General features: G+C 38.7%; 1 protein-coding gene across 3 annotated transcripts; it reads right to left on the reverse strand.

The window, feature by feature from the left end:
* Positions 1-1,984: 1,984 nt before the first annotated feature.
* On the reverse strand, positions 1,985-12,838 carry WDR53 (WD repeat domain 53). Of its 3 annotated transcripts, XM_061193222.1 has the most exons (5): positions 12,817-12,838; positions 11,521-11,692; positions 7,401-7,896; positions 2,425-2,599; positions 1,985-2,325 (listed from the first exon to the last, which is right to left on the reverse strand). In XM_061193222.1, the coding sequence occupies exons 3-5, from the start codon at positions 7,878-7,880 to the stop codon at positions 2,003-2,005; spliced, it is 978 nt and encodes a 325-aa protein (XP_061049205.1). In that variant the 5' UTR covers positions 7,881-7,896; positions 11,521-11,692; positions 12,817-12,838; the 3' UTR covers positions 1,985-2,002. The 3 variants fall into 3 exon arrangements, with proteins under 3 accessions (XP_061049205.1, XP_061049203.1, XP_061049204.1); XM_061193220.1 differs by having other exon boundaries at positions 1,985-2,599; XM_061193221.1 differs by lacking the exon at positions 11,521-11,692 and having other exon boundaries at positions 1,985-2,599; positions 12,817-12,833.
* Between the last annotated feature and the right edge of the window lie 276 nt (positions 12,839-13,114).

The raw sequence follows: 13,114 nt of genomic DNA on the forward strand, positions 1-13,114 counted from the left end.
AGAATTCTGCTCCTCCACTCCCCATAGTAAATTTCCCTTTTTGCTTAGGCAGCCTGAGTGGGTATCTGTTATTAGCAACAAAAAGAAGTTTAAAACTAATGTTTCAATCCTGGTTAGGGGGAGGGAGAGGGATGGACTGGGAGTTTAGGGTTGCAAACTATTACATTTAGAATGGATAAACAGTAAGGTCCTACTGTGTAGCACAGGAAACTATACTCAATATCCTGTGATAAACCATAATGGAAAAGAATATAAAAAAAGAGTGTATGTATGTGTATAACTGAGTCACTTTGCTGTACAGCAGAGACTGGCACAACATTGTAAATCAACTATACTTCAATTAAAAAAAAAAAAATCAATCCTGGTTTAATACTTCCTACCTTGTTCCCATAACATTATTCAGGCTCAATAGCTAAAATGATGCTGTACTTGGGTAATTTTTCAAAAGATTCCTCTAAATCTCCAGCGATTGCCCATGATAATTAGTCTTTACTGACATTTTAATAAATATTAGAATCACTGGATAAACACAGTGTTATGATAATGTTGTTTTCATTTCATAAAATAGTGGCATGGAAAGGACCTTAGGGGATGTCTAATTCAACCCTTCGCTTTCAAGAAAGGAAATCAAGGCCCAGAATGGCCAAGAACTTTGCCCATTGCTGGGATTAGAAACTTGTTTCTGTCAATACTCAGGCCAAGGTCCTTGTCAATGAATATTTTAGGGCCAAGATGGTATTCTCCTTGCTTTAAATTTTAAGTGAGATCACTAAACAATATTTACTGACCGCCCACTTAATTGGTCAGGACCCTTTTAGTCACAAGTTAAAAAAAAAAAAAAACCTCCAGAAATAACTTGTTTCAGGCATGGCTGGTTCCAGGCTCAACATTCCTGTGGGGATTCTCTCTCTCCATCCCTAGGAAAGACTTTTCACAGGTGAGGCACCTATAAGACTCACATCCTTTCAGCTTAGCTACCTCAGCAGTACAAGCCTGATTATCCTTGGACTTCTCAGTTACGTGAGCCAATAAATTCCTTTTTATTCCCTTAAGTCAATTTGAATTTGGTTTCTGTCATGTGCAGCAAACATTCTGACTAAAATTGAGCTTATCAAAGAGTTCTCCACAAACAAGGATAATGGTAACCAATCAGAATCTCTCTTTAAACCTTTGAATATAAGAGTAGGCAATTTAAGCAGAAGCTGAAAGAACATGCAGAGAAATCAGCAATCCAGGGCATGATGAAAAGAAAACTTACTCTCGACATACTGTCTTGGCTTCTATTCTCTACCTCTTCTATCTACCTTACATCTTCTGCTTAGTCAGAGTTTCTGCTTATTCGTAACTTCAGCTTATTCTTGGTCCTATCAGCATCACAGCCTGGATTGCTTCGTAATATCCTAAACTGATTTGACCTGGAACACTTTTCTTAGAAACAGCAAAAGGTGACTGTCAGCAAAGCCTTCTGGGCTTTACACAGAACAAGCAAGAACAGGTTTCCTCTTTCAACTTGGTAAAGTTCCTCATAACATCCTAGGATCAGAAATTACTAATGTTATAACTAATGTGGTGACCATATTTGGATCAGGATGTGGGTTTCCCTATGGCAGGAGGCTTGACAAGACAATGAAGATCCTTTGCAGGTAAGTAATCGTGCCTGCAATTTTCTTGGATCCTCAAGTTACTTAACATCTCTGAGTCTTGATTCCTGTGGCAAAAAATGAAGGAAATAACCCACTTCATTGATTTGGAATAAGAAAGGAAACATGTAAAATGGCTGGTACACAATCAGTACTCAGTGAATATTAGTTCTCTTTCTCCAAGTTTTAATATGTCATTTACTATAAGAAGTGTTACCCAATTATCTCCTTTTGCTCAAATGTTTTAAAATTTATATGATGGAATGGTATTATTTCCACATATGACAAATAGTTCAAACGAAGAATCAGGATTTTTTTTAACCCATAAAAAGTTCTGCAGTTTTTCAAATGTTTTATTGGATTTAAAATTCTTTTAAGGGATATACAGATATACAATTAGTTTGATCAGCTACCAATATATTTTGGTATCCCTTTATTTTTGTACTCAAGAGCCAGTTCACTTTTTCTCCATGTTCAATACTTAACTTTGGTAAAATTTTGCCATGTTCGTCTTCACCTGCTACTGAAGCATGAGTGTTTCCACCCTGCTTGGTATAAGCTGCCCTTTTGGTTTTCTTCTTGTGGGTATGTTTTGTAGGACTCTTCTGTTTTTTCTCAACTTCACTGCTTACATCCCACAACATTATCTTCCCATCATTCCCTCCAGTAAGCAGCAAATAGGATTCTGGCAGAAAGCAGACATGGGATACCCCTAAGGTGTGGCCCTTAAATCCCAGTTCCTGTTCACACTTGACTCCCATCACCCTAAAGATTCGAATCTTACCATCTTCTGCACCGCAACTAAAAATATTGCCACACGATGCCACAGACACAGAGTGGGCTAGGGCAGGGTTTAAAAGCTGACCAGGTGATTGTGGGTCTTCCATTTCTTCTGTTTCATCCTCCTGCAAATTTGTAATCCAGAGTGGCCGGGCTTTCTGAAGGTTCCACAGCATCACCTTTAAATAAGAGGAAGTTACATAGTTACGGTTCTAGTCAGTTTGTTTAACTAACATGCTTATTCCACTTCTAACAAAATCATCAAAGTAGTCTGAGAATGATTAGTAGGATACATTTCCTGCAATATTAAAAAAAAAAAATTCAGATGGCACCACGACATGCCAGTGGGATGCAACCCTGGTGCCAAAACTAGGATGCCAATGGGCAGTAAGGAAGATAGAATTTAGAGAACAAGATCCTGAGTAACTTTCGATTAACAAACCCATTAAAGTGTAATCCAAATTCTTAAGCAGATGCCAGTTTCTTTGAGTCATTCTACCCTGATCTCTGCAGGTAAAATTGAAGATTATGAAATTTATTAATTTTTGTCTATGCTTGTTACAAGTAAAAATACCTATCAACTAAATAAACTAAACTAGAATACCACTGAAATCATTTTTATCTGGAATGCTTTTCCTTTCCTTTCACATTACCCAAATTACTCATCCTAGGGGCATAGCTCAAATTGTGTCCCTCTAGGAAGGCTTTCCTAACTATTCCAGCCCCTTCTCTCTTTCCCATATTTAATTCCTGTTCTATTAATTGACATATACTACTAGCTTTTCAGTTTCTTGAGATTTAATTCATCTTTGCTAATGTCTAGCATAGTACCTGGAGAAAAGAGCAGAAATTCTAAACAAGTCTGTTGATTAATTTGACATCCTGGTATACTTAGCTTTTTGTTGTTGTTCCCTACCATGATCTTGGACCTACTAAGCGAATTTAAATTAAATGCTAATTAGAAACTGTTTAAAACAAAACAATAAACTCTGTGAACTGATTTTACTCTATTATCTAGCAATTTTCTTCCCATAGCAACCAATTTGAAAAAGAAAATATTCTTCATACTTTCAGAGAGAATAGACAGCTGTATTTTACCATCTAGTACTACCCCTGAATTATGACTCACAATTTAAAATGGACACTAGGATAAGCATGACCTTCTTTAGTCAAAAGCACAGATCTGAACTGACAAGATTACTACTGTTGATTATTAAGGATTTGGTTTTCTATTCAAGGTAACTTCCTTTAACTCAGCCTACTTTCAAAAGAAGCGACATCTAGTAACACTTATATTCTGCTTATACTAGGGAAGACACTGAAAATCTCTTTGGATTGGATTTATAACATTATACCAAGAGGCCAGCAATTGTTATACATATGGGTGAAGCCAAAATACTAATAAATTGAAATAAAGTAAAATTTTAAAAATCAGAAAATATAACAAAAATGAATGAGTAATAAAACTTGAGGGAATTCCCTAGTGGCACAGTGGTTAAGAATCCACCTGCCAATGCAGGGGACGCGGGTTTGATCCCTGGTCCGGGAAGATCCCACATGCTGCGGAGCAACTAAGCCCGTGCGCCACAACTACTGAGCCTGCACTCTAGAGTCCGCGCGCCACGACTACTGTAGCTGGCGCACCTAGAGCCCGCGCTCCGCAACAAGAAGCCCGCGCACTGCAACCAACAGTAGCCCCTACTCACCGCAGCTACGGAAAGCCCGTGTGCAGCAACGAAGCCCCAACGCAGCCAAAAAAAAACACTTGACATGGCAATAATCTCTATAAAAAACCTGAACACAAGGAAAATGGACATTCCAAAATCTACTAGCTTAACTGTATGGCAGGTATCCCCAAGTTCTTTTTCACATAGCCCCATAATGCCTGGATTATATTTTCTGCCCTAAGACATCCAAACATGAACTACACCCGAAGTGTTTTCAGCAGCTTAAACATTTTTGTATTTACTTAAATCATCTAAACGTGTTAATAGCCATTTCAGATTCTACCAACCCAGCAGTCATTTCCAAGTGTTGAAGATTCCCAGATTGTTCCTGCCCGGACATTCCCTTTGTACTTCTTTACTCTTCCTAACTGCCCAAGAGTCCAAGGTATCTCACAATTTCTCAACCACCTCATCAAGCAGTATCACCCTAAGCAAGTAAGGTATTAAAGGAAAAGAATATTAAAGAAAATTGATTTGAAGGAAAAGTATACAAGAGTTGAGGGCTTAAGGTCCAATAAAACGTCAAAAGGAGAAAAAGTGGACAACTGGCAAATGTTCAGAAGTGAATGCAAGCATATCAAAGTGACCCTGCTCAAAAATTTCTCCTACAAAAACATTTCTTTCCACATAAAAGATTCATTTTCAAGGGAGGAAAAAAAAAGGCTCCTCCACTGTCCCAATCCTTAAGTTCTGTACTAGAGATCTTTCAAACTCCAGAAAGAACAAACCTTTGAACCATTTATTTTCAAATGTGGAAATGAAAGAGAAAGAAAACCAATGTGTATGCTACAGAAATCCATGATGGCTTCAAATTTCCAAAGGTCCTTACAAGAAAAAACTATATTTGAGTGGTGGTACACATGTATTTATTTAATGTTATTTTTTATTCCTTATACATATATTATGAATATTATTTTGGGCCTATTTAATAAAAGATTAAGCAGTCTCAAGTGTATTAATAAATCATACTTCATTCTTAAGGTCCCTGCCTCTTTGAGTAAGCACTGCCTATTTAATTTTATTTTTTATTTATTTACTTTTAAAATTTTATTTATTTATTTATGGCTGCATTGGGTCTTTGTTGCTGCACACAGGCTTTCTCTAGTTGCAGTGAGCAGAGGCTGCTCCGTTGCAGTGTGCGGGCTTCTCATTGCAGTGGCTTCTCTTCTTGCAGAGCACGGGCTGTAGGCACGCGGGCTCAGTAGTCGTGGCTCTCGGGCTCTAGAGCACAGGCTCAGTAGTTGTGGCGCACGGGCTTAGTTGTTCCGCGGCATGTGGGATCTTCCCGGACCAGGGCTCAAACCCATGTCCCCTGCATTGGCAGGCAGATTCTTAACCACTGTACCACCAAGGAAGCCTGCACTGCCTATTTAAACCTATCTAAATCAAAAGGTATAATTTTTATAATTTGTATAATAATAAAGATAGGTGTGTTGAACACATCTATTATATGCGGCAATAATTCAATTCCTGCCTTGAGATAAAACACACTTGTTCAGAGAGAAATAACTCATCATTAATCTGATAAGAACTCCCTTCCACTATTATGCCTACATTCTTGGACTCCCCCATAGACTGGCTATTCTTAAGGTTTAGAAAAATACCAGATAACCAGGTTTTAAGAAATACTGATAAATTGGAAGAAATTATAGTTTCAACGTCAGTTAAAGAAGTAATTTTTTTAAAGTGTGGCTGTATTATCCTGGCCACTGTTGTTATATCACAACCCAATGCAGAAGTTAATCTACAGTGAATTTTTAGCAATTCTTGACAGTCAAATCAAAAAGCAATTACCAAAAAAAGCAATTACCTAAGCCTTCTTCTCACAAAACATTTATTTCCTATACTGTTCTCTAGCAGCTGCCTGCCACTAAACATTCTCATCTAGAACTGGAGGTAAAATGGTAAATTCTGGGTGCCTGCTTCTTATCTAATCTGTGATTGCTGCACACCTAATTGTTTATTGCCATGCCTAGTAGTTAATTAATGAACCAGTGATTGAAAACTGGTATAGCTTAAGGATGAAAGAAAGACTAGTCAAAGAGACACTGTACAATCCGCCTACTTAAAACAGATATCTGACTGGTTGTGTAGGTCTTTCGGCCCAACCAAGTAAGCAGATTATCTCCACTAGGATAGAAAACGTAGGAGGTTTATAAAAGTTCTGGACAAGACCTAGGAGTAGAAAAGGGGTTTAGAGGTTATGGGGTCACTGTGCCTTGAAGGTGTAAAATGATTCTCAATAGAAGCACTACAAATTTTTGGTCGGACAATTCTTTATTGTTTAGGGGCTGCCCCAGCACTGCAGAACAACCACCGATTCTTCCTACTAAATGCCAGTAGTCTGGGGGGAGGGGTGGCAGTCATAGTGACAACAACTAAAATTAGCCTCATTATTTCTGAATTGTAAGGAGGTGTGGAGGGTAGAGGAGGGAATGGTAAAGACCACTGGCCAAGAAGTGGCCACAAGTCTTAGAAGATACTAATATATAGTTGGGAATGTAGATTAAATGCCTAGAACAGTGCTGGGCACACGTCATTAATAAACAATGGTTCTTTTTCTAGAAGTCATCTGTTCCCATACCAAGAACTGTTTCTACCACATTATCAATGATACTCTGTTTAAATATCTCTGGTATCACAGAGAAAAAATATAGACTTTTAAGCCAGAGAGATTGAGGTTTGAATCCCAATTCAGACAGCTGTGGGGAAACTTAACTTGAATCTCAGTTTCCTCATTTCTAAAAAAGAAATAGTAATGATCAGGGTATGATTAGAATGAAACTAACATACGTAAAGCAGTGGGAAGTAGTAAATGCTCACCAAAGAGAAGCCATGACTATTCTCACTCCAGTGATTTTTAGAGTAAAAACAATAATAGATCCAGGCCCTCCAACTTTTTTTTTTTAAACAACAGACTTTGTAGAGAGTGGGTGATAAACTCTGACTTTAGCATGACTTTATTTAAACAGATGTTTAGAATCAAATATTTGAATTCTCATGTTTTAGGAATGTCTTAAAGCATAGAGAAAGGAAGAGTAAAAGATTAATAATTACTCTGTGAATAAAATCTACTAGACTTTGTCAAGTTAGCATTAAACATGCAGTAGAAGTAAAGCTTATGGTTCATAAATACATAAGACATGTCAGTGGAGAACAGAAAATGGAAAGATATATTTAGCCCAATTAATAATTTGATTCTGTTACCAAATCCCATCTAGAAATTACCCAAGTACTCTCTGCAAGACATCACCTGCATATCCAGTCCACATGACACCAGGCTCTGAGGTCTTTGAGGCCGAAAAGCTACAGAAGAACAGATATTGGAATGTCTCTTCAGTGATCTGCTAACTTTCTTATTTTCCAAGTCTAGGATTTTGATTGTTCCGGAGTCATCAGCAGAAGCCAGAAGGTTTTCAGTTTCATTCAATGAAACACAGTTGATTTCTTCTTCATTCGCATGAAAATCGTCCAAGGATCCTTTGAGAGACCTGACATCCAGTATGCTAATGGTTTCTCCATGTGAGGCATAGAGCTTGGTGGGGCAGGAGGGAGCGAATAAGACACTGGTAACATCGTCTGCCCCTTGGAAGCGTGTGTGTCCTAATGGAGTCCCATCTTCACCCCAAACCATGAGATCTCCACCTTCTGCTCCAGAAGCCACTAGCCCTTCTTGACTTGCATTCAGGCAGAGAACAGGAGAAGAATGTCCACCAGTCCACTTGACTGCCATAATGGCCCAGATGACTCTGTGAAGAGGGGGGAAAAATTATAATCTCATGTTTTATATAAGAACTTCACGAGAGACAAATTCAATAAGCAATATTTCATTTAATTATTAAAAAACATCTAAAAAACTCAATCAATAAAAGAAGACATTTGAAGATCAAGCCTACAAAGCCTAGTTGAACACAAGATTGTGGTGCACCTGGCTGGCACATGCCTATATGGGCTTTCCTTGCCATCAGGGGCACAGGTAAGCCTGGTCCTCCAGCCCTTGATGTGAGGCTCACGTAAGAATAAACAATAAATATATTTATTTTAAATTAAGAAAAATCCTTTTTAAGAAAGGGCTGCACAATCATCAGGTTATATCCTTTATCTGAATAATGTTTATAGAGAATGAGCCCTGGAACTAGACTCTCTGGGTTTGAATAGCTCTATTACCTATCAGCTGGGCAACTTTGGGGCACATTACTGAATCTCTCTTTAATTCACTTTCATTCTCGATAAAATGGGGGTAATAATAACATCCACTTCACAGGATCAGATTGGATTAAATGACATAATAAACGTCAAGCACATATAATAGTGCCTGGTACGTAATGAGGGCTCAACAAATATTACCACTGTCACTTTTCTTACTTTTATTAGGCTAGTCAAAGTGGCATCATATATACTACACAAATGGTCCTCAAAGTATGGTCTCCAGGAGCATTAGCATCACCTAGGAATTTGTTAGAAATATAAACTGTTGGACCCCACTCTAGACCCACTGAATCAGAAACTCTGGGGTTGGTACCCAGCAATGTGTTTTAACAAGCCCTCCAGGTGATTCTGATGTATGCTAGAATTTGAGAACCTGTACTATACCAATAATCATCGGGGGAACTGGTTAAAAATGCAAACCCTTGGGTCTTACCATCGGAGACTAATTCAGTACATTATTTAATTTTATTCTCAAAACAACACTTATGATTGGTAAATATTATTCCATTTTACAGATAATAAAACTGAGTCTCAGAAATGTTAAATAATTTTCCCAAAGTCACCTGGCTCTTAGGATTTGTACTTGGGATCTAATACAAAGGGATCCTAAACTTCTAAACAATGAAGACCTTTTTCTAACAATTCTACTTGACAACAGGTTTAACTTGTTAGTATTCTTTGAAAGTGCAGAAAACGACTGAAAGCTGCTAATAATTCATTACTGCTTCTAAATATACTCACATATTTTTAATCACATTATCACCTGCTTGAACTTATATAACAGTAGTACTTATGTGCAAAATTTAGTTTCCTGATACACTAGGCAGCCTGTATCTATAATTGTAACTGCCACATAATACTACCCCCTGTCGTAACTACCTCCTGTGCAAAGCAAAAAAGGAAATTGGGGCAATTTATACAACTCTAAATAGTCAAAAGGAAGCAAACAAATCTATCTGGATAAATTTAATTTTTCATTCCACGAGACAAGGGAGAATTTATCTACTAAGAAACTGCCATAGTTGCTTTACTATTTTCAGATACGATACCTGAATTTAGTTCAATTGTACAGAGATAAATTTCCTAAAATTGTTTTGAAAAATAATTTAAAATAATCTGGCAATCTGCCTAAAACTTCTATTCCCAACACAAAGGTTATTTCCTCCACTTTTAGCCACACACACAAACAAAATCACTAACTAGACTGCAAAAAATCACCAATCTAATAATAATCGAAGTAACAGAAACAAGACCACAAAATCAGATATAGCAATTTTCATACAGATAACAAAATGGGAAAAAGACAAAAAGCTACATTTTTAAATTTCAGCAGAAGCACTCAATTAGTAAACAGAGGAAACTAAATAGAGACTGAAACCAATAAGTTTTAAAGGAGAGGTTTGGAGAGGAAATGACTCAAAGGGAGATAAAGACAGGGAACTCTGGTGGTTTGATTTTTGCCGACAAGTACTGAAATAGTAGTTAAATAATTTTCTACCATAACAAAGACTTGCCAAATGTTCCAGATAAACCAAGGAAAAAGGACACTTAACACAACTTAAAATGAAAGGTATTAATATTATTTAGGCTTAGGAACTGTCATTTGTGGTGACTATTGACTTATATGATAAATACAATATCCTACCTTAAAATATGAAATTTGAATTAATCACTGAAAAGTTACAAATAGTTTTATTTAACTCTGTCATGAATCTTTAGGGTATTGACCACTTATTTCCTAAGTCAGAGTTTTAATTTTTCTACAATGAATTAACTTTAAAGTCCAGAAGTCTGCCCCCTACAGCTTTAGGATTTTGTGTCTATATAGGTTTTGGATCACTGTTGGGATATATTAGGTTTTTGCTAAGACAAGAATGAGGCAGGGTTTCTAGTACTTCTTTTTCTCCATCACAGATCTACTCACAAAGGACCTAAGTAAATGCTGACTAGCAGACAAAAGCTTTAGCAGGTTTTCTTCCTAATATAACTCTTTTCCAGAAAAGATTAACTCAATTTTAAAGATACATTTGGTTAAACTCCACCCCAAAGTGTGAGAAGTTAGGCAATAAATGAATTTTGTACTTAAAGAGACTATTATAGACAACAACACAATTCCTGTAAATTTTTCCATAATGGAAGCAGTAGTAACTCTTGGACTATTACTCTCACAAGTCCAAGGTCAGCTCTACCTTAACCTCTATGCACCAGAGTAAAGAACAAATTAAACTTCTAATCTCTACACCACATGGATAATATTCACTGATCACCTAGCTAGTCAGAAAAATTAAAATAGAGACCTATTATGGGGAATGTTAGGAGAAAGAGTTGGGAAAGCCCCAGAAATCCATACATTCGAGGCTTTTAATTTTATCATGCAGAGTATTGATCAGGGATTCAACGAGAGCCCCCCAGATCACCTGTTTACTTAGTCTACAAAATTAAAATTATTTGTTATTATTTGAAACACATTCGAAGATCACCATCAAAAAGTGTTAAACAATCAGACTGCTGTGGTACGAGGTAGTGGGAAAAATTAACTACATATGGGTTAAATCAAAATAATCTTTCAGAAATGAGTTGTTTCTTGTTTTTCTTTTACTGGGACTGGAAAGCCTACCTGGAAATAGCTAAGTGCCACTATCCCCACACTCAGGTATCAAGTCCACTAGCTTTTCTCCTAGGTAGATGCCTAAAGGGTCAAGCACGGCAATTAATCATATCCCATTGTGAATTAGTTTAATTAGATAATGGATTCCTTCCTTCTAACACCTAATGAGATCATGGAGTGAGAGGGGGCGAAGAAGGTGGGGTACTATGAGAACATTTTTATAAAGGGTGCAGTGCAAAGATGGAAGTTCTAAACAGTGAGAGGGCAGAAAGAGGGTACTGAACATGGGGGAGGGGACATGGTCAGGAGGGTGCTGAGCAGGCAAGAAAGAAAAGGAGGTAGTGATAAAGGAAATCTTTTCCTACTTTGAAATCCTACCTGGGCCACTTGGGGGGTACTTTGTCACAAAAAGTCACCTCACTGACCGGACAAGATTTGCCAGAATTATTTCATCAGATCCTTCAAAGGCTCTACCTCACACCATGGCAGACAGGATAGAGGGCAATGTCTTTAATAACTGAATGCTCTCTACTCTAAACACTTACTCCTGTCATACCTCTATGTATCCACTTGTCCTTTTCAAGTGTCTATGCCTTTAAAGCTGTTCATTCTGTCTGTTCTTTGTCCCCTTCTTGGATGGACTGACTCTACTTATCCTTGAAGCTGGAAAAGAAACTTCAGTGCCTTCCCAGACAAAACTTGGACCGTCTTCCTTGGATGGCTGAAAGCTGAAAAATGAATAATAAATAAAACTCCGTAGCCTGAGATCTAAATAATGTGATAGTCACTACCATTGTAATAAGTATAGGTCAACATTTCTTGACATGTTTGAGTTTTCCAAAGTTGGTCTCGATGTGGAGAAGCTAGATAGCAACCGAAGTGGCTCAAGGGCTGTGGCACTGGCACTAGTAAGAATGAAAAGAATCTGGGTTACTAAGCTTGGAGGAAAAAACATCTGGGAAGAAGGGACTGGCAAGTAATAACCAAACACCACCTATCAGAGAGTAGAGATGGTAGGTGCTGTTCTTTTGTTTTTACTGGAGAACAAAAAATGGATTATACACAGCAAGGGAGCTTTTGGAAAGATTCCTTACTACATAAAGGCAAGACAGTGGAACTGACTACTAAGGGAATCTGTGAAACCTATTATTATAATAATTATCTCACAGAGTTGTTCTGAGAGTTATATAAACACCCCTGTAAAGGGCCTCAGTAGGGTGCCTCGCTCACATGATAGATATTATTTTCTCGTACCAAGCATTCTTTAAAGGCTGTCAGAAAACGTTCTGGCCACCTAGGAAAACGCAATATGACTAAATAATGCTGAAACTCTTTCCCTTCCAAGAAGCCTTCTATAATTATAGCCTCCATGTCATTCTCCCTATTGGAATGTCTCAGTTAAAAACACACTGCTTTAATTCGCCTACCAATCGTGGGTTAGTAAGAAAGACTAGGAAAAGCCACATTTTGTCCAAAAGAATGTAGCACTTAATAAGCACTTAAACGGCACTTTAAGGTTATCCAAACACTGGGGGTCGGGGGGGGGGAAGGTGTTCAAACATGGCGACCTCGCATGCTGTATACACGCTAGGACACACGTTCTGATAAGCACTGGTACTAAAGGAGAACAAGAGGGCCTGACCAGAAAAACACGACCTCACCTGCCGAAGGATTGGCTAATAAGAAGAGGGAAGTTTCATGCATTAGATTGGAAAACTGAAGCAGGGACCTAAATGACTCAGCGAAAACTTATAGGAAAAGGGGTCCAGAAAAGCCGACGCGAAACCACTAGACTAAAAAGGGGAAAAGGCACCGGAGGAGAGCCTGGAACCCACCGGCACTAGCCTCATACCTGCGCTTCCAGCTTCCCTCCCAGGCGCCTGGTGATGACCTCACTCGTGGGCGCCCAATCCCATCTAGCGTAGGCGGGGAGGCGTCTCAGCCAAACAGTCACATCCGGGGCCGAGAGGAATCGCGTGAGCTGGGCGTGCGCCCTTGCTTCGTGCCCTCAACCCGCATGGCGGAGCCACGGGCGCGCCACAGGGAGGCCGTGCGAGTCGGGCCGTTCCGGCGCCCGCGCTGAGCCGCGGGGGAGGGGCAGGGGACGCCCGTGCGGCCGGTGCGTCTGCCCTCAGTGAGGCGGGGCGCGT

The sequence above is a fragment of the Eubalaena glacialis genome, chromosome 6 (assembly GCF_028564815.1).
Source record: "Eubalaena glacialis isolate mEubGla1 chromosome 6, mEubGla1.1.hap2.+ XY, whole genome shotgun sequence".
Lineage (NCBI taxonomy): Eukaryota > Metazoa > Chordata > Mammalia > Artiodactyla > Balaenidae > Eubalaena > Eubalaena glacialis.

Coding starts and splice junctions, on each gene's coding strand:
- WDR53 (XM_061193220.1), bottom strand. CDS start 7,880: ATGGCAGTCAAGTGGACTGGTGGACATTCTTCTCCTGTTCTCTGCCTG. Junction 2,600..7,400: donor CATGTGGACTGGATATGCAG/GTGATGTCTTGC, acceptor TCTTATTTAAAG/GTGATGCTGTGGAACCTTCA.